The following is a 22,161-nucleotide window of genomic DNA, read 5'->3' as shown; positions in this document are numbered from 1 at the left end:
AACTAGCGATATTGAGCATTTTTTCATGTGCCTATTGGTCATTCATATGTCTTCATTGGAGAATTGCTTGTTTAGGTTTTCTGCCCATTTTTGAATTGGGTCATTTGTTTTTTACTTATTAAGTCATATGAGCTGTTTATATATTCTGGAAATCAAGCCTTTGTCAGTCTCATGCTTTGCAAATATTTTCTCCCATTCCATAGGTTGTCATTTTGTTTTGCTTATGGTTTCCTTTGCTGTGCAAAAGCTTGTAAGTTTAATTAGGCCCCATTTGTTAGTTTTCGTTTTTATTTCTATTGCCTGGGTAGACTGCCCTGGGAGAACATTACTAAGATTTATGTCAGATAATGTTTTGCCTATGTTTTCTTCTAGGAGGTTTATAGTTTTCTTGATATTTAAGTCTTTAAGCCATTTTGAGTTTATTTTTGTATGTGGTATGAGGGTGTGTTCTAACTTCATTGATTTACACTGCAGCTGTCCAGCTTTCCCAACACCACTTGCCAAAGAGAATCTCTTTTCTCCATTGTACACCTTTGCCACCTTTGTTGAAGATTAATTGACCATAGGTGTCTGGGTTTATTTCTGGGCTCTCTATCCTGTTCCATATGTCTGTTTTTGTGCCAGTTCCACACTGTTTTGATTACTGTAACTCTGTAATATTGTCTGAAGTCTGGGAGGGTTATGCTTCCAATTTGACTCTTTTTCTTCAATATTGCTTGGGGACTTCTGGGTCTTTTGTGGTTCCATGTACATTTTAGGATTATTTGTTCTAGTTCTGTGAAAAATGTCCTGAGTAATTTGATTCATTGCTTTTGAATTTGCAATCCTCAAACTAATATGTTTGCTGTTCCTATGCAATGTGACCTCATTTATATTTCAAATGCCAAGGACAGTGAGTAATAATAAAAACAGAAGCATCCTGCTGTGTTCCTAATGCATCACCTTATCCATCTCTCACTGTCTCCTCCCCAAAACCCAGAATGTGTGTGGAAAAAACTGAGCCCCAGAAGTATAAACAGACTTGCTCAAGGTCTCCCAGACATCTGAAGGGGAGTGTTGGGATTTAAACCCTGGTATCCTGACAACTCTGGGACCTTTTCCCTCTTCCAGCTATTCCCCTCAGTCGTGCAATTAACACCAGGGATCTGGGACATGGGCAACTTACTTCTACTTCCTTTGTTGACAGTCCTCAGCAGGGCCTTCCCCTCCCTTAGGAAGGGCCACCTGGGAAAGAAGGACAAAGGAAGAGGATTAGATAGGTTGGAACTTGGGTGTTCCATCCGACAGGAATTCTAAGCAGGAGCCTAAATATCACCTTTGCATGGGATTTGGTTCAGGGCAAGTATCTCAAATGTTCCAACACCCAAAGCGGTGGAAAGAAGGGAATGTAAGTCAGAAAAGACAGAACCACTGGCTTGGCCGTACTTATACCCCTCCCCCCACTTCCCCCTCTCCCAGCCAGGTGTGCACACCTGACAGCTTTCACATCCTCTGTTTCCTTTGTTTACAGACCTAATCAATTCACAACTATTGTCTACTTAAAAATAATAATAATAATATCCACTTAAATGTTAGTGTTAAAAAGACAACTACAAAAAAAGGCAAACTATTGAAACTTTTAGAAGTATACCATTATAAAATATCTCAATAGACTCACAGACATAGAAAACAAACAATTACTAAAGGAGAAAGAGGGGTGGGGAGGGATAAATTAGGAGTTTGGGATTAGCGGATACAAACTACTCTATGTAATATAGATAAACAACAAGGTCCTAAGGTAGAGCACAGAGAACTACATTCAGTAGCTTGTAATGACCTATAATGAAAAAGAACATATATATGTATAACTGAATCACTATGCTGTATACCAGAAACTAACACAATGTTGTAAAACAACTATACTTCAATTAATTAAATATCAAAATAATATCATTGCTGGACATTACTAGAATGCTCCATGTTAACACATGAATATACAATAATTACTAATTTCAAGAGGAAATTACACTTCAAAGAAATGTTTTAAGTTATACATTGCTTGTCCTTTCCCTAGACTGCAAAAAACTTTTGTGAACTATGGAGAGGCCATGATGTACAGCCTGGAAACCTGCCCAAATGCCTGGCTGAGGACCCACTCAGCATGGGGAAGGTAGTAGTCATAGATGTCACAAAAGTAGTAGTAATAATAAAACAGACACAGTAATAATCCTCACCCATTCTGCCTTTATTTCTAGCTACACAAATTTTATATGAATATGTTCTTGCGCACTTTCAAACAATGCAGAGAATCTCCATTAGCTCCATGCCCCATCCCACTCTTCACCCAAGAAGTAATCCCTGATACCTAGTTAATAAATATTACTCTAGACTTTTTCTCCCCATGCACATGATGTATGTGTGCAAATGGAACTATATGTGATTTGGGTTGTATTTCCTTATGTATTAACTGGAATAGTTTTGGGAAATTTGCTCTTAACAACATGTCTCTAATTTCTTCCCATGTTGGGACATAGAGATAGACTTCATTGTTTCGTGAAACTCAAAATTTTCCCCAATGTAGATGGATACTGTGGTTTTATTTAATCCTTCCCCAAAGGTGAATATTTAGGTTGTTCCCTCACTGGATAAAAAGTTTATAGTGTACAAAACACTATGTCTCAGCTCCTCTCATCATCTCAGTGACCTTGTGAGGTAGGTGGGTGTGTCTTTATTGTCCTGTAAATATGGTGACCAAGGCTCACAGAGACAGAATAACATGTCCAAAGTCATAGACATAGATAGTGGTGAAGCAGAGTTTCAACTGAGCACCTAACATGTTAGCCTTTCCCAGAGAAGCCTCTCAGGAGGTAGTGAGTCAATATTGTGGCTGCCAAGATCTCTCCTGCAGATCTCCTCTCTTGGGACTCTTAGTAGATCCCTGATCTCCTGGGTAGGAGTCACTCTGATTGTCAGGCAGGTGGGGAAGGGGCAGTTATAATGGAGGACTCACAACTGACCATCCTTTCTTACCAAGATATAACAGCTTCTGATGACACCCTAAATAAAACTTTCAAGTGGGAAGGGTCCTTGGCGATCACTATACCCATGTCTTTTCAAGTGGAGGAAGATGAAAACCAGATAGGCCATAAGGCTGCTCAAGGTTACCCAGGAATTTAATGGCAGAGCAAGGATTGACATCCAGAACATCCAGCTCCCACCCACTGCACTGTGCCATTTCTCTGGAGTCCCAGTAACTGAGAAAGAATTGGGAAACTATTTTATTTAAACCAATGATATGTAATTTTTAGTCTGCTAAGAGATACATGGAGAGTTTGATTCAAAAGTACCCACTCTGTGTAAGCAACAGTCATCAGTGGATGCTCATTGTGAAAGGTCATTGGAAAATTATAAAGAATATACTGACATCACCTGACCCCATGTACTCCGCATCTCATGTTTAGACATGGGACAACCAGACATGATGTATCTTATAATGGGATACAGTGAGGAGTACAGAGCACCAGCTCTGAAATACCCTTGCCAGAAAGATAAGTGAAGAACCTTAATCTTATCAAACCACTAGATCTAATACCAGTTTACAGGAAGCACAGGGGATAGAGGAACAAGATAAATGGTATTATGAATTCATCAACTGAATCTAGAAAGTGGAACATACTACAGACAATTTTCTGGTATCTTCAATACCAACCAAAAATACTGAAGTTCCAAGAGAAAAAAATAAAGAGGGCAAAGGAAATACAGTGGTTTAAAAAAAAACTTGAGACCTAGTAACAAAATGCAATGAATAGACTTGTTTAGAAATCAACTGTGAAATAGATTTTTTTTTAATTGGAAAAATCTGAATATGGATTGAATATTAAATGATATAAAGAATTGTTAGTTTTGTAAGGGGTGATTAATGGCATGATGGTTATATTTTATTTAAATTCTTGTCCACTAGAGCTGCATACTGAATTATTTACAGGTGGAATGACTTGAGGTCCCTAGTTTGCTTCAGATACTCCCAACAAAATAAGAATGTGTGCTGTGGAGTGAAGGAGCTGATGGAAGAGGTTTGCCAAAAAGTTAATTGTTGAAGCTGGGATGGGCACAAGAGGAGTCATTGAATTATTGTCATTGCTTTCGTGTATGTTTGAGAATCTCCATTATAAGGAAGAAAAACATCTCCATTCTGAAGTCTCACCTGACACTGCCAATCTTCTGACTCAGGCTGATACGAGAGCCAGGAATCTGTTTTTTTACCATAAACCTCAGATGATGCTGATGCAATGATTGCTACAACCCAGTCCTGAAAAACACGGATCTAAACATTAGAACCTAAGGAGAGAAACATATTTTTGTACTATTAAAAAATAAATGCATCTCCAAATTCAGGACAATTTGAGAATCCAAAAGAATAATGATAGTAATGGAGTATAATATATTAAATAAAAAATAATGTGAGTTTATCATGATTAAAAATAGGAGGGAAGAATATATCTTTCTTAAATGCTAGCTAATAAACTTAGATGAAATGACAGAACTAGAAAATCACCATCTTGCAACCACCAATGAAATAATTGATTCAGGCAAAGATCACCAGTCAATTTGTTAAAACCCTTGGTTTGAGGAGAATAGGATATTCATGCCATCTCAGTTTTACCCCCAGGTTACAAAGCAGGAAATGGGCACTTACAAAGGAGAGGTCTAGCAGTCACCTTCACATTGGAACCACAGGGCATCCTGTGCCTCCCAATATGATGAATCAGAAGTACAAAGTATCGCCTACATGGTATGTTTGCCTAAAGTGCTTATCTGAATCATAAAGAAACAGTCACATTAGTCCATAATGTGGGACATTCTACAAAACAGATGGCCTAGACTCTTCCCAAAAAGTCATTGTCATGGGAAACAAAAAAGGTGGATGTATATACATGGCTGCTCTACCTGAACAAAAGATGAAAGAGATGTAGCCAGATGCAACATATAAACCTTGATTAGATCCTGAATCAAAAAGAATTTTTAAACAGCTGTAAAAGATGTTTTGGAGAGAATTGAGTTATTGAAAATACAGACTACATATTGGAAGATATTAAAGTTGATTTTCTGGATATCAAAGTCCTTAGAGAAGTGTATTAAAGTATTTAGGGTTGACGTGTTATAATATCTGCAATTAATTTTCAAGTAGTTGAGAGAAAAATACATTACACGTGTGTGTAAGGATGAACACATTCATCCATCCATATGTAATGCAGGAAGGGCTAAAAGTTAATCAGTATATCTAGTTAAAAGTTATATGAATGTTAATTATCTTAGTCTTTCAGCTTTTTCTGTGCATTTGAAATTTTTCAAAATAAAAAAATGGGGAAATATTAAAAATAATAACAAATGAGATAATTGTCTCAAAAAATAAAAATAAATGCACTAAAAAATAATTTGTTTCTCCCTCTGTCTGCCTCTTCTCCTTCTCAGGTACACTGTCAGCTTCTTATTAATCATCACCCAACTGGGCTTCTGCAGTATTTATTTTATATTTATGGCAGACAATTTACAACAGGTAAAGAGGCCTCTTTTAGGCAGAGTGGGGGAAAAGCAGACCTCCTGCTGCTAGGACTGCATTTGCAAGAGTGTAGTGTTCAGAGCATGGGAGGAGCAGACTTCAGTTCTACTCCTGGATCAGACTACACTTGGGAGTTCCCTCCATCTTGGGAATCACTCTTTAAAAGGATCATAGGGAAGCCAAAGCAACATCTGAGGAGTGTAACAAGGATGCAGAGAGAGCTTGCAACTATGTCCAATCAGAAATAATTGAGAATTTTTACCCCTAAAAGTGTTGGTGACATTTTCTTTAGGTATATCAGGGTTGTCATGCAGAAGATGACTAAATTGAGGCAAACTAAATTGAATTGCAACCTTGCTCTCATTGCATTCCTAACAGGCATTACAAGTCAGTCATGGCATTCTTTCCTGGCTTCATGGAATTGAGGGAGCACACTTGTTTTTGTGCACTCAAACAGAACTATGACAAGCAGTGTAAATGGATATTCAAGCAGATAGATTTCGGTCAATATTTTGAGCTTTCTAACTTTTAGGGTTATCTAAGGTTGAAGAAGATATTCCTGTGTAATCAATTCCTGTTCTCTGGATGTATGAAAGAAAACCATTTGGTATGGAAGAAGAGGTTGGGCTAGATGACAAAGGACCCTTCAGCCTTAAGATTTGATGAGTCTAAGAGTTTTTGGTTGTCACAACCATGAGTACCACAGTTTAGGAGTACCAGATTTGGCAAATAAAACTATATGACAGCCAGTTAAACTGGAATTTCAGATAAGAAGCAAATAATTGTTTTTTACTATGAGTATGTCCTTATGTAATATTTGGAACTTAAGTTTTACTCAAAAGTTATTTGTTAATTATCTGAAATTGAAACTTAACTGGGCATCCTGTGTTCATGTGGCAGCTCTAACTACACTGTCCTTCCTGTGCTCCATATCAGATGGCGGAAGAAGCCCACCTGACATCCAACACCTGCCAACCCAGGAAAATCCTGGTACCGACCCCCATCCTGGACATTCGCTTCTACATGCTGTTACTCCTGCCCCTCCTGATCCTGCTGGTGTTTATCCAGAACCTCAGGGTGCTATCCATCTTCTCAACACTGGCCAACATCGCCACCTTGGGGAGCATGGCTCTGATCTTTGAATATATTGTGCAGGTCTGTGCCTGAAACCACTGCAGAAGAGGGTCGGTGTCCAGGGCTCCTGAGACACTTGGGGAGGGTCACTGTCACTATGGGCAAGTGAAGGTGAGGAAGGTGACCTTCTGCTCTGAGCATCCCCTGCTAAGGTGACATCTGTGAACTTCTGTCCCACAAGCTATAAAAGCTAGTTATCATTGTCACACTGGATAACAATGGGTCATTCAACAAACGGGGTTTTTTTTTATTTTATTTTTTATTGAAATGTAGTTGATTTACAATGTTAGTTTCAGGTGTACAACAAAGTGATTCAGTTATACATACATATATACATATGTTTTCAGATTCTTTTCCATTATAGCTTATTATAAGATATTGAGTATAGTCCCCTGTGCTATATAGTAGGTCCTTGTTCTTTATCTATTTTACATATAGTAGTGTGTATCTGTTAATCCTAAACTCCTAATTTATCCCTCCCCCTACCTTTTCCCTTTGGTAACCATAGTTTATATTCAACAAATATTTCTTGATAACTTCTGTGATCCAGGCATTGTGCAAGGGGCAGGGGCTTCAGTAGTACATAAAACTGACAGGTGACTGCTCTCTTGAAGGTTACAATCACTTGGGGAGATAAACCTCAATCATATAACCAGCCAAAACAGTAACAGTGAATAGGCTGACAAGGGATATGTGGATGCAAAGGAATTTGATTCACTTTGTGCCAAGTTCTTTATATATTAACTCATTAGATTTTCACAATTATGCTATTTTGTAGGTAGTACTACTTTATCCTCACTTTACAGATAAGAAAACTGATCAACAGAAAGTAATTTTTCCACTAATTCTAGTCATTTTGCCTCCCAGCCCCTGCTTTGCTATTATTACAGGCTCTGAAATTCCACCATTATAGTTTCATTTCTTTGAATCTGAAAGTCTCTGGGGTTGTATTTGTTTCCTGCTGCTGCTGTAACAAGTCACCACAAATCTGATGGCTTAAAACAACACATTATCTTAGAGTTCTGGAGGTCTCATTGGGCTAAAAGCATCAGGGCTGCATTTCTTTCTGGAGTCTTTGGAGTTAAATTTGTTTCTTTGCCTTTTCCAGCTTCTAGAACCTGCCCTCCTGTATAAACTCATGGTCCACTTCCCTCTTCAAAGCCAGCAGTGTCAGGCCAAATCTTTTCATACTGTAATCTTTCAGTTCTCTCTTCTGATTTCCTCTTCCACTTTTAAAGACTTTTGTGATTACACTGGACCCCCAGATAATCCAAGATAACCTCCTTATTTTAAAATTAGCTGATTAGCTACCTTCATTCAGTTTGAAAACTTAATTCTGCCTTGCCACATAACATAACATATTAAAGCTTCCAGGGACTAGGATGTGGACATTATTCTGCCCACTAGAGTCTATTAAAATAATCATTCTCTCTAGATCTCTTATAGCTGCTATACCAGCCAGGAGACTTCACGGCTCTGAGAGAAGTGATGGGAAAGATGTGTGAGAAAACCTGAGTTCTTATCTGGGCTGTGCCACTAACTTACAGGGTGTAGCCTCGGGCAATTCCCTTCTGTTCCCTGAGCCCCACTTTCCTCACATGTAAAGATGTGATAAATCAAAATGTGGTAAATATATACAAAGTATTCCTTAGAAATGAATGAAATTCTGATCCATGCTACAACATGGATGAAACTTAGAGACATTATGATTAGTGAACTAAACCAGTCACAAAAAGACAACTATTATTTGATTTCACTTACATGAGGTACCTAGAATAGTCAAATTCATAGAGACAGAAGGTCAAACAGGGTTCACCGGGGGCTGAGTAATAGGGAGATATTATTTATTAGGTGTAGAGTTTCAGCTGGGGATGATGATGAAGCTCTGGAGATGGAATGTGGTGATGGTTGTACGATAATGTGAATGTACTTAATGCCACTGAATTGTACACTTAAAAATGTTTAAAATGGCCAATTTTATGCAATGTATATTACCACAATAAAAATAAATTAAATTTTAAAAGATAAGAAGGTGAATCAGCTGTAGGTATCTTATGGGTGCTTGTAACACTGTCTCTGTTGATGTCAGGTGAGCCCAGCTCTCTACCAGATCTGGAGTGACTTCTGCACCATGGTAAAACCAATGTCCTTCTTCTGCTTCCTTTCAGGGGATTCCAGATCCCAGGAACCTACCCTTGATGGCAAGCTGGAAGACCTTCCTGGTGTTCTTCGGTACAGCCATCTTCACATTTGAAGGCGTTGGTATGGTAAGGTGGATGTGAGGTTTGAGGGAATGGTCCCTGGTGTTCTCTAGGGATTCCAGATGTCTAAATGATAGTATTTATGGGAAGTGCAGACTGTCATCTTCTTCCACCGGAAGAGAAAGTCAGTATCCATTCACGGGACGCCAACTCCTCCATACACCACACCAAGCCTTGAAGACTGACTGAGAACTTATCATCAGCCCATGTGGAGTGGGGCTACTCCTGGCAGCAGAAAGTGTAGGAGGAAATGAAAGGGGTTGTGGCCGCTTCCTGGCCCCAGGCTGCCTCGAGAAGGATATCTGTGCTTCTGGGAGAACCTGCTACTTCTCTTTCTACCTTTTATTTCTCAACCTCCTTTCTCTTCCAGGTTCTTTCTCTCAAAAACCAGATGAAGCATCCACAGCAGTTTTCTTTTGTTCTGTACTTGGGGATGTCCCTTATCATCATCCTCTACATCTGCCTGGGGACTCTGGGCTACATGAAGTTTGGGTCGAACACCCAGGCCAGCATCACCCTCAACTTGCCCAATTGCTGGTATGTCCCTGATCATCTGGAGTAGGGTGGGGAGGGGAGGGGGGTCATGGGATCTGAGCCTTAGCAACAAATATTACCTGATAACATTAATATGACAGTAACAGGTACGTTTGATAATCCAGGCATTGTGTGTTACCTCATTTAATTCTCACAGCAGCCCTATGGCAAAGCAAGTGGCATAGCCACGGCCTCACTCCAAGGGGTAGGGAAGTAAAATCCTACTGTGTGCTGGGAGACTGGGAAGTATTTGGAGAGCAGCACACAGGGACTGCCAGGCTGTCTCAGGAAATGACTGTGAGGATAAATTGGCTTAATATACATAAAATGCCTAGGAAAGTGGCACATAGTAGGCACTCATCGAGTGTGAGCTGTTCTCACTGTTACGTCTCCACATGGCCTTGGTCTTTTGGAAGTGAGTAGTGTGATGGGGCATTCATTTCCCATAAAGCCACAGCTGTAAAATGAGAAAAAGATCACCCGTCCCATCTGCTTCACTGCGTTGTGGTAATGACTGGATGAGATAATAAATGTGGAATTTCTTTGAAGTTGTGAGTTATTTTACACCAGAAAGATACTGTCGGCCTAATATAGTGTTCTTATTCTGGGCCATTCGGGCTGCCACTAGCTACCTTGGGCAGGGCGCTTTCCTTGTGGGGGAGTCAACTGAAAAACATGGGCGTCAGGTGCCTTGACATCACACCTCTGGACCTGGCTCCTCATCAGAGTCTCCAGAGGAGCCTTAAAGGAATAAACACAAATGCCCTCCCAGTGAGAAAAAGACCAACCAAACAACCCAAGTTAAAATGGGCCTGAGCGAGCAGTTCACAGGCAAATCCAAAAAATGACATTTTATGTATTTGAAAAGATGCTTTGTCTCCTTCATAATAACAGAAATGCCAATTGAAAAAAAAAACAAACCACAATGGCAAAGACCAGCATGTGTTCACACACTGTGTTCTGGCAAGGAGACAGGGAAGCAAGCTTCCCAATATGCTGGGACAACAAATGGGCTATATAGATACACATATATAGGGCCAAGAGCCATCAAAATAGTATTTCATTTTCTGTTTTATTTTTATTGAGGTATAGTTTTATTTCCTACTTTATTTTTATGAAAGTGTATTATATAGGCTTCAGGTATACATCATAGTGATTCACAATTTTTAAAGTTTATATTCCATGAATAGTCATTATAAAATATTGGCTCTATTCCCTGTGTTGTACAAGACACCCTTGTGGCTTATTTATTTTAGGCATAGTAGTTTGTACCTCTTCATCCTCTACCTATCTTGCCTCTCCCCTGTCCCTCTCCCCACTGGTAACCACTAGTTTGTTCTCTACATCTGTGAGCCCATTTCTTTTCTGTTATATTCACTAGTTTGTTGTGTTTTTTTGATTCTACATAGAAGTAATATCATACAGTATTTGTCTTTCTCTGTCTGACTTATGTCACTTAACATAACACCCTTCAGGTACATCCATGTTTCTGAAAATGGCAAATTTTCATTCTTTTTTGCAGCTGGATAGTATTCCATTGTGTATGTGTGTGTGTGTGTGTGTGTGTGTGTGTGTGTGTGTATCTCACATCTTCTTTATCCATTCATCTGTTGATGGACACTTAGGTAGCTTCCATATCTTGTCAATTGTTATTAATGCTGCTGTGAACATTGGGGTGTATGTATCTTTTTGAATTAATGTTTTTATTTTCTAAGATAATACCCAGGAACAGAATTGCTGGGTCATATGGTAGTTCTGTTTTTAATTTTTTGAAGAACCTCCATACTGTTTTCCACAGTGGCTGCACCAATTTACATTCTCACCAACAGTGTACAGGGGTTCCCCTTTTTCCTCATCCTTGTCCGCATTTGTTATTTGTGGCCCTTATGTGGAATTGCTGGGTCATATGGTAGTTCTGTTTTTAGTTTTTTGAGGAACCTCCATACTGTTTTCCACAGTGGCTGCTACCAATTTATGTTCCCACCAGCAATGTATGAGTGTTCCTTTTTCTAAGAGCTATTAAAATGTTAAATCACGTATACTTTTACCCAGCACTTTTACTTCTGAGGTTGTGTACTATATGTGCATCGATATATGTACAAGAATATTCTTCACAGCATTGTTTATTGGCAAAAGATTGGGAATAATCTAAATATCCAGTAAGTAGGGACTGGTTAAATAATTACAGTATATCCATGCAATTGAGATACCAAACAGGTAATTACACAGAAGAGCCGGATCAATGTGTACTGATGGGAAACAATCACCAGGAAATATTTAGTGAATAAAAAACAGAGCTCAACAGTGTGTACAGGAAGCTACAGTGTATACGCTTGTGTGTATGTGTGTGTTTGTGTGTCCCTACATTCTGGAAAACCTTGTATTTATACTATTTCTGGAAGAGATTCAAGAACACTGTAAGAGGAGTTGCCTATGGAGAGAGGAACTGGAGACTGGGAGTCAAAGGTGGGAGGGAATCATGGTATGACTTTTGTCCTGTGGATTTTACTCAATGCAGGTATAACTTTTTTAAAAAGCAAAAAAAAAAAAAAAAAAAAAAGGCACAGATCCCTAAGCCACAGGCCTACTGAATCAGAATCTCCAGGAATGTGCACTTTTAGTAGGCTTCCCAAGTGGCTGTCACAGCAGGTCAGGCTGTCAGTGGAAGTGAGGCAGTTCTGCAACCTGACAAGTACCAGCCTCTGAGCGGTGGGTGAGTCTTGCATGGCCCTGCCCAGGAGCCACATCACAGTGCATGTCCTACCCTTCTCTCTGCAGGTTGTACCAGTCGGTCAAGCTGATGTACTCCATCGGCATCTTCTTCACCTATGCCCTCCAGTTCCATGTCCCAGCTGAGATCATCATCCCTGTCGTCATCTCCCAGGTGTCAGAGAGCTGGGCACTGTTTGCAGAACTGTCTGTCCGCACAGCCTTGGTCTGTCTGACCTGTGAGTAGGATTAAAGGATTCTCTTTGCCCAAAGCTGTGGCTGGGAGCCACGTCGGCATCTACCCCTCTATCATTGGCTCTGCCACTAGCCAAGCAAGATATTTTAGCTCCTGAGCCTCCACTTTCCAACTGAAAAATGGGCATAACAGAACTGTCCCATAGTAAATGTTATGGTAATCTCTACTGTCTACACATACAAAGTAAACATTGGTTGGTTTATGGGAGAAAGATGTATTATTTATTCAATCCTATGTGCCTCATGTATGCCAGGCATGGTACTGACTTTATCTAATACTCATGACAGCCTAGTTATGTAATATTCCCAACTGAGGGAACTGTGGAAATTAAGCAACATGCTCAAATCATATAGCTGCTAAGTGACAGAGCTGTGATTTGAATGCAGGTTGTGTAGCACCAAAGTCTATGTCTTCTGTTGTGCCATATTTCTTTCTATCATAAATTAAGGTCAAGTCCCTTCTCATAAAGTAGTGTTTAACTATAGGGGAAAACCCCAAGGGGCTGATTTGTTAAAGTCTTGGAGGTCATTTTCTCCTCCCTTCCTCCATCTCCCCCTTCCTTCCTTTCTTCCTTCTTTACCTCCTTCCTTCCTTCCTGCTTCCTTCCACTCATTCATTCATTCATTCATTTATTCATTCTATATCAGGTGCTGTTGTAGATGTTTGGAAAACATGGTGAGCAGGGCTGCAAAATTCTTTCTCTGAAACATTTCCAAAGAAAGATCAGAAAACCTGCCCCATGAAGAATGAGGGGAAGAACTAAGGAGTTCAGGGGAAGGAAAGGCTTGGGGAACTTCCATATCTGTTGTCAAACACCTGTGGGATTATTGTGCAAGAGAGAGAACAAATTTCACCTTAAAGTCTCCAGGAGTCAGTGTTTAAAGTTGAGGGAATCCAGTCTCAGTTCAGGGTCAGGAGAAAGTGTGTAATTCTTGGAGCAGTCCAGCAGAACAGCATATTATATTACCAGATACTACACTCCACACAACTGGAGTTCTTTAAGCAGAAACAGCACACCTGGTGACTTAAGGTGTTACAGAGAGTTCCCAGTCTGTAGCAAGGTCAGAAATCTGCAAGTATAGTGTTTTGAGATCGTTCTTAATAGGAAGTGTGTAAGTTGAAGAGAAACACTGTGTAGTTCAGGACACTTGGTATCAGGGAAAGAGCATCACTAGAGACAGCTAATTTTCAATGACATGTCCTGCTTCTGTCTGTGCTGAATAACCACTTCCTCTTCCTTTATTCATCTGTCACTTCCATTATCCTTCATTCATTCATCAGTCATTTGCTGAGCACCTCCTATGTGCCTTACATTTTACTAGGGATACAATAATGAATCATAAAGAAGACATGGCTCCTGCCCTCATGAGACTCACAGTTGAGTGGGAAATATACGCTAGGAGATAATTACAGAATATTGTGATGAATGGTAAGATAGTACATAATGATGTACCATATGATGGCTAAGATCGTAAGAAGAGGCTATCCTAACTGCACATGAGAAGGTCCTATAACTTAGCCTGGGCCAGGTCAGGGAGTCCTCTCCAGTGGAGTGATATTTCAATAAAGACCTAAAAGATAACTAGGAGGCAGATGGAGAATGGAGAATGTACCACATACGAGGAGCAGGCTCTGCACAAATCAGAGGCAAGTACTTACCTATGGCCTCTTTGGAGAACTGGAAACAGTGGGGAGTGATGAAACGTGGAGCTAGAGGATTTGGTTGTCAGGGCCTGAGTTCTAAGGGACCTTGTGTTAAGGAGATTGGGCAATGGGGAGCCACGGAAGGGCCTTGAGCAATGGGTTGGCATGACCAGCTCTGACCCTTCTAGAGCTCTCCTCCAGTCTACCTTGCATTGTAGCTTTCCTTGAACGTATCTCCTCTATGCCCTGTCTGCGTGAGCTCCTAAAAAACAGACACTGACTTCTCTCTGATCCTCCTCCTGGAAGCAATTAATTAAATATCTGATGAAAGAAAGCTGTGGATGAGGATCATCCATCAGAGACGTGATGGCTTCTCAACCATGAGAGTCTGTGAGTCTCTCTCGTTCTCTGATTGAAGGTGTGGGAGGAATTTCAGAAAAAGGTGATGTTTTCTTCAAGACCCAGCAAGCCAGTCTGAGTGCTTTCCAGAACAGGTTTTTCCTGATTTGTTCATAGGAAAACCATATGCTGTATAAAGTTAAATCACATAAATTGTATATTTATTCATTTAAGTATCAAATTTGGGATCCCCTGGAAAATCCATGATATATCTTCATTGTATGTATAAAAGATGGAAATTTAAGAGTGTTTATAGAAGAGATGGTAAGTGACAGCCTAATGCTGTCTTCATGTTTTAAGTACTCCATAATTACCAGAATCCTTCTAAGAGTGGGAAAACAAGTGGTTGAAATTCTGACAGCAACAGAACCGTCTCTCACTGTTTACCCATTCTTGCTTCCAGACAGTGACTATATTAGGTAGATTAGGACAAATTCATTGTAGACCCAGTGTCTAGGTAAGGGTCAAGCACTTATTGAGCACCTACTGTGTACCAAATTCTTTCACATACATGACAGGTAGCCTAGGAGGGTGAAAAGGTCCTTGGATTGGGCGTTTCAGTGGATTCTCATCTCAGCTCTGTTTGACCTTGGGCACATCCCATTCCTTCTAGAGCTCTGGATTTCCCCATGTCTATGATGAGAGGGTTATAATAGGTAGGTGGCAGAGGATCTTTTCCAATAAATATTATATGTGAAAAACCCAAGAGATAAAACATAAAAGGAGAGCATCTGTATTCACCGTTAAACAGAGGTGGGAGTCCAGAGCCACAGTGTCTGACCTGCTGCTCAAGTTCACAGTAGGCTCCTTTCCCACCTCTACAAGTGGTCTCTCCGGCATGAAACTATAAGGCTCCAAAGAAATGGCTTCTAGCTCCTTTCTGGGCTCTCTTCTTGCACGAACGTTCAATGATTCTAAATTTCTTCTCTCCTAAGGTGTTTCAGCCATCCTCATCCCCCGCCTGGACCTGGTCATCTCCCTGGTGGGCTCTGTGAGCAGCAGTGCCCTGGCCCTCATCATCCCACCCCTCCTGGAGCTCATCACCTTTTACCCAGAAGACATGAGCTGTGTCACCATTGCAAAGGACATCATGATCAGCATCCTGGGCCTTTTGGGGTGTGTATTTGGAACATACCAAGCCCTCTATGAGTTGATCCAACCCATCAACCATTCCATAGCCAACTCCACAGGGGTCTATTTTTATGCTAGTAGTTCTCCCTTACTCCCACCCCCAATGTGATTTCTATTGTGGATATTATATACATTCATCAAACCCCAACATCTCTATATTAATTGGCCTCTTTATCTTTCCAAGACAACTGTAGATGCCACAAGTCAGTACTGATACCTCTCAGGCTGTGCCTTTTTTAGGTTTTGGATTTCTTTGGAGGTCTTTTGCACCTTTGACCCAAAACCAAATTCAACCATTGACATTAATAGCCTTATTTAATGGGAGAAGGGATCCATTTGCTGTGATATCCCTGGAAACAGAAATCAAGCATAGATACAACACAGGAGCAATCATTTTCTCTCTTCTGAAGTAATTGCCCTTAAAGCATCAGATTTAGAAACGTGTATGTTGGGGGAAGAGGGGTTTCTATTTAGATGTTGTTCTAAGTGGAGGAGTCACAGAACAAAAATAGAATTTAGTGATTTTGTCCAGCCATTTGCTCTGCCATTGATTTTCTTTGGGATCTTGGGCAAGTTTCTCTGCTTCTCCATCTCACTTTCCCATACTGTGAAATGAAAGATTGGACTAATTGGTTGTCAAAGTCTTTTCCAACTCTGATATTCTGAAAGCCAAAAAAACAAAAAACAAAAACCAAGAAACAAAGAAATTTATCCTTTAACCACGTGTGTGAAAATCGAAGGGTTTTCCATCAGGTTGCCCTGTTGCCCTGGAGATATGGGCATACCAGGACTAGGTTAAGGGGTAAAAATATTTTTATTAGCACTCTTTCATTATGGTGATTTTCCTGCCTACATAATGTCCTCGTCTCTCTCTCTCCCCACTCCCCACCCCCACCTCCACTGCTTTCCTGCTGCCTCTCTCTCCCCTCCACCCTCCCTCAGCTTCTCAGACATCTAAAGGCCATTTAAAGCTGATTTAGGCTAAAGGGGTTAAGCAGTTTGTGTGAGGAAAGGATTTCATCATGTGCAAGGACCACTGACCTACTTTAGAAAATAATACTTAGTTTTATTAAGGGTTTGGAAAAACAGGCACACCTCTACTCTGCAGATGGCAGTATGCATTTTTTATGGCTTTTCTGAAGGACAGTTTTACAGTAAGTCTTAAAACGTGTAGCCCTCTGACCCACTAATTTCACTTCTGGGAGCTTATCCTAAGAATCTTATTTATGATAGTAAAGTTGGAAACAGATATCCAACATTAGGTTAAATTATGATTCATTCAGAATAGAATGCTATGACGCCCTCAAACACTGCAAAAATTCACCTATTGACATGCAAATGTATTTGTGATTTATCAGTGAGAAAAAGCTGGTTTAAAATATATGAAGCACAACTAGACAAAGACATTACAAGAAAGTAAAGCTACAGACCAAAATCCTTCATGATCATAGGTGTAAAAATTCTGAACAAAATTTTAGCACACCAAATTCAACAATATATTAAAAGGATAATACACATGACCAAGTGGGCTTTATCCCAGGAATACAGGTTTAATATTTGAAAATCAGTGTAATTCACCACATTAACAAACTGAAAAATAGAAAAATATATGATCATCTCAATATACATATAAAAACATTTGGCAAAATCTAATGTCTAATATAAAACTCTCAGCAATTAGGAATAGTAGGGAACTTTCACAACTGGTAAAGTACATCTGTGAAAAATCTATAGTTAACATCATAGTTGATGAGGAAAGACTGAATGCTTTCCCTATGAGATCAGGAACAAAATACAGATGTCCACTCTCACCACTTCTATTCAGTATTGTACCAGATGTTCAGGCAGTAAAATTAGGCAAGAAAAAGAAAGAAAAGGCATCCAGAATGGAAAGGAAGAAGTAAAATTGTCTTTATATGAAGATGATATGATCATCAATGTAGAAGATCCAGTGGAATCTACAAAAAAGCTACTACTAATTAAGTTGACAAAGTTTCAGAATACAAGGTCATATACAAAATCCAACTGTGTTTCTCTGTACTAGCTGAGAACATTCAGAAACTGAGCTTACAATAACATCAGATATATGCAATAACTGGGGATAAATCTAATGAAAGATATGAAACATATGTAAACTGAAGACTATAATACATTGCTGAAAGAAATAAAGAACTAAATGAATGGAGAGATACACCTTGTTCATGGTTCAAAAGACACATGATTAAGATGTCAATTCTCATCAAATTCAGAAGTTTTTTTTTCTTCAGTATAAATTGACCATCTGATTCTAATATTCACATGAAAATGCAGAGGACCTAGAATTGTCGAAATATCTTTGGAAAAAAAGAAAAAAGTTGAAGGGCCAACACTATCTGATTTCAAGAATTATAACAAAGCCACCATAATCAAAACTGCATGGTGTTGCCAAAACAGACAAATACTTCAATGGACCAGAATAGAGAGTCCAGAAACAATTCTACACATACATGGACAACTGATTTTTGATAAAGGTTCATAGGCAAAGGCAAGGTAGTGGAGAAGGGATCACCTTTTCAAGGAAGTTGTGTTGCAAAAATTGGATATACATATGCCCCTCTCCCCCCCCAAAAATAGAGAACTTGCAGCCATACTTCACATCATATACAAAAAAAAACCTTAAAATGTATCTTAGACCTAAATGTAAAATCTAAAACTATAAAACTTTTAGAAGAAAACCTGGGAGAGAAGAAAGCTGTGCCCTTTGGGCTAGGCAAAGATTTCTTAGATACAACAGCAAAAGCACAACCCATAAAAGAACAAATTGCTAAAGTGGACTCCATCAAAATTAAAGCCTTTATTCTTCAAAGGGCACTGTTAAGAAGATGAGAGGAAAAGCCACAGTCTGAGAGAGAATCTTTGCTAAGTTTATGTCTAATGAAAGACTCATATCCAGAATACATAAAGAACTCTCAAAGCCCAACAATTAGAAAACAATTTTTTTAATGGGCAAAAGATTTGAACAGACTCTTCACCAAAGAAGGTATATGAATGGTAAATAAGCATATGAAAAGATATCCAACATCATTAGTAATGAGAGAAATCGAAATTATAAACTCAGGATGAGATTCTACTGTACACCTATTAGAATGACTTAAATTTTAAACACTGATGATACTGGTGTTGGCAAGGATGTGGAGAAACTGGAAATCCCATGTGCTGCTGTTGTGGGTGGAAATGGTGCAACCACTTTGATAGTTTGGTAGTTTCTTAAAAAATTCAATATGCACCTACCATATGATCCAACAATTCCATCTCAGGATATTTACCTAAAATAAAAGAAATTTTATGTCTATAAAAAGACTTCTACACACATTTCTGGTAACTTTATTTGTAATAGCAAAAAGTAGGAAACAACCCAAATGTCTCCCAAAAAGTGAATGGATAAACAGACTGTGGTATATCCAAGCAGTGGAATACTACTCAGCAATAAATAGGAACAAACTGTTGATGCACACAATAACATGGATGAATCTTAATTACATTGAGTGACAAAATCCAGATTTTAAAAAAAGCGAGTACAAATTGTATCATTTTATTCATATAAAAGTTTAGAAAATGCATCCTAACCTGTAGGGACAGTAAGCAAATATGGTTGCTTGAAGGTGAGAAGGAGGTATTACAGAGGGGCAAGAGGAAACTTTTGGAAACAGTGAATAATATATTCACTAGTTTGATTGTGAGGATTATTTCCCAGGTGTGTCGAAATTTATTAAATTGTGCACTTTAAATATGTGCAGTTTATTATATATCAATTATAATTCAATAGAGCTCTTAAAAATAGAATGTGAAGCATGATGCCACCTTGGTGCTTCAAAAAAATAGCAGTGGGGGAAGGGTATATCTCAGTGGTTAGAGCACATGCTTAGCATGCACGAGGTCCTGGATTCAATCCCCAGTACCTCCATTAATTAACTAACTAAATAAATAAACCTAATAACCTCCCCCCTCAAAAAAAACCCACAAACAAAATAAATAAAATATATTTTTTAAAAAGCAGCCATATGAATATAGTCAAAGAATTTTGAAAGATATGCACAACATAAAATGTTGGAATTTTCTCCAAGTGGGTTGAATTATGAGTGAGTGAAATGTTATGGAGTGTTTTTTTGTTTTGTTTTGTGTTGCTTTTTTTGGCTTACTCGTGTTGTTGCATTTTTAAAAATTGAACTACAGTCAGTTACAATGTGTCAATTTCTGATGTACAACATAATTTCCCAGTCATACATATATATGCATATATTCATTTCCATATTTTTTCATTAAAGGTTATTATAATATATTGAATATATTTTCCTGTGCTATACAGAAGTTTTTTAATCTATTTTTATATACAGTGGTTGTCATTTGCAAATTTCAAATTCCCAAATTTTACCCTTCCCACCTCCTTACCCTGGTAACCATAACATTGTTTACTGTGTCTGTAAGTCTGTTTCTGTTTTGTAGATGAGTTCATTAGTGTCCCCTTTTTTTCTTTTTTTTTATATTACACATATAAATCATATCATATGGTATTTTTCTTTCTCTTTCTGGCTTACTTCACTTAAAATGACAATGTCCAGGTCCATCTACGTTGCTGCAAATGGCATTATTTTATTCTTTTTTATCGCCAAGTAGTATTCCATTGTATAAATTTACCACAACTTCTTTATCCAGTCATCTATCAATGGACATTTAGGTTGTTTACATTTCTGGCTATTGTATATACTGCTGCAATGAACATTGGGGTGCAGGTATCTTTTCGAATTAAGAGTTCCATCCAGATATATGTCCAGGAGTAGGATTGCTAGATCATATGGTAAGTCTATTTTTAGTCTTTTGAGGAATCTCCATATTGTTTTCCAAAATGGCTGCACCGAATGACATTCCCACCAGCATTGTAGGAGGGTTCCCTTTTCTCCATACCCTCTCCAGCATTTATCATTTGTGTACTTTTAAAGATGGCTATTCTAATTGGTATGAGGTGATACCTTATTGTAGTTTTGATTTGCATTTATCTGATTAGTGATATTGAGTATTTTTTCATGTACCTATTGGCCATTTGTATCTCTTCATTGCTTGTTTAGGTCTTCTGCCCATTTTTGGATTGGGTTGTTTGTTTTTTTGTTATTAAGTTGTATGGGCTATTTATATATTCTGGAAATTAAGCCCTTGTCAGTCTCATCATTTACTAATATTTTCTCCCATTCTGTAGGTTGTCATTTTGTTTTGTTCATGGTTTCCTTTGCTGTGCAAAAGCTTGTAAGTTTAATTAGGCCCCATTTGTTAGTTTTTGCTTTTATTTCTATTGCCTGGGTAGACTGCCCTGGGAGAACATTCCCAAGATATATGTCAGAGAATGTTTTGCCTATGTTTTCTTCTAGTAGGTTTACAGTATCTTGTCTTATGTTTAAGTCTATAAGCCATTTTGAATTTATTTTTGTGTATGGAGTGAGGGAGTATTCTAACTTCATTGATTTACATGCTGCTATCCAGTTTCCCAAAACCACTTGCTGAAGAGACTGTCTTTTCTCCATTGTATATTCTTGCCTCCTTTGTCAAAGATTAATTGACCATAGGTCTGTGGATTTATTTCTGGGCTCTCTATTCTGTTCCATTGATCCATATATCTGTTTTCATACCAATACCATGCTGTTTTGATGACCGTAGCTCTGTAGTATTGTCTGAGTCTGGGAGGGTTATTCCTCCAGCTTCATTCTTTTTCTTCAGTATTGCTTTGGCAGTTTGGAGTCTTTTGTGATTACATATAAATTTTAAGATTATTTGTTCTAGTTCTGTGAAAAATGTCATGGGTAATTTGATAGGGATAGCATTAAATCTGTAGACTGCCTTGGGCGGTATGGCCATTTTAACAGTAGTGATTCTTCCAATTGAAGATCATGGGATATCTTTCCATTTCTTTAAGTCATCTTTCATTTCCTTAATCAGTATTTTATAGTTTTCCATGTATAAGTCTTTCATCTCCTTGGTCAGATTTATTCCTAAGTATTTTATTGTTTTGGATGTGATTTTAAAAGGGATTGTTTCTTTACTTTCTTTTTCTGATATTTCATTATTAGTGTGAAGAAATGAAACTGACTTCTATGTTAATCTTGTATAATGCTACCTTGCAGAATTCTTTTATCAACTCTAGTAGTTTTTGTGTGGAAATTTTAGGGTTTTCTGTATATAGTATCATGTTATCTGCATATAGTGGCAATTTTACCTCTTCTCTTCCAAATTGGATCCCTTTTTCTTGCCTGATTGCTGTGGCTAGGACTTCCAAAACTATGTTGAATAGAAGTGGTGAGAGTGGGCATTGTTGTCTTGTTCTAGATTTTAGTGGGAAAGTTTTCAGTTTCACCACTGAGTGTTAAGCTGGCTGTGGGTTTGTCATAAGGGGCTTTTATTCTGCTGAGATATGTTCCCTCTATACCCATTTTGGTAAGAGTTTTTATCATGAATGGATGTTGAATTTTATCAAATGCTTTTTCTGCATCTATTGAGATAATCATGTGATTTCTGTCCTTTCTTTTGTT

At 38.6% G+C, this 22,161-nt stretch overlaps 1 protein-coding gene across 4 annotated transcripts in view; it reads left to right on the top strand.

Annotated features, from left to right (window-relative positions):
* Nucleotides 1-16,511, top strand: part of LOC102507910 (proton-coupled amino acid transporter 3) — a 37,339-nt gene extending 20,828 nt beyond the window's left edge. For 2 of the 4 annotated variants that reach the window (XM_032477143.1, XM_032477142.1), the window contains 8 exons: nt 2,054-2,149; nt 4,649-4,771; nt 5,452-5,536; nt 6,476-6,694; nt 8,842-8,940; nt 9,305-9,471; nt 12,247-12,416; nt 15,412-16,511. In XM_032477143.1, coding sequence (XP_032333034.1) covers nt 2,054-2,149; nt 4,649-4,771; nt 5,452-5,536; nt 6,476-6,694; nt 8,842-8,940; nt 9,305-9,471; nt 12,247-12,416; nt 15,412-15,716 — 1,264 coding nt within the window. In that variant the 3' untranslated portion in view covers nt 15,717-16,511. The remainder of the gene's footprint in view (nt 1-2,053; nt 2,150-4,648; nt 4,772-5,451; nt 5,537-6,475; nt 6,695-8,841; nt 8,941-9,304; nt 9,472-12,246; nt 12,417-15,411) is intronic. The other 2 variants (XM_006174617.2, XM_032477144.1) reach the window with 2 other exon arrangements.
* The last annotated feature ends 5,650 nt before the right edge of the window (nt 16,512-22,161 follow it).

The sequence above is a fragment of the Camelus ferus genome, chromosome 3, assembly GCF_009834535.1.
Source record: "Camelus ferus isolate YT-003-E chromosome 3, BCGSAC_Cfer_1.0, whole genome shotgun sequence".
Taxonomy (NCBI): domain Eukaryota; kingdom Metazoa; phylum Chordata; class Mammalia; order Artiodactyla; family Camelidae; genus Camelus; species Camelus ferus.
Note: the sequence above shows the minus strand (reverse complement) of the source record. Positions and strands in the feature narration are given on the sequence as shown.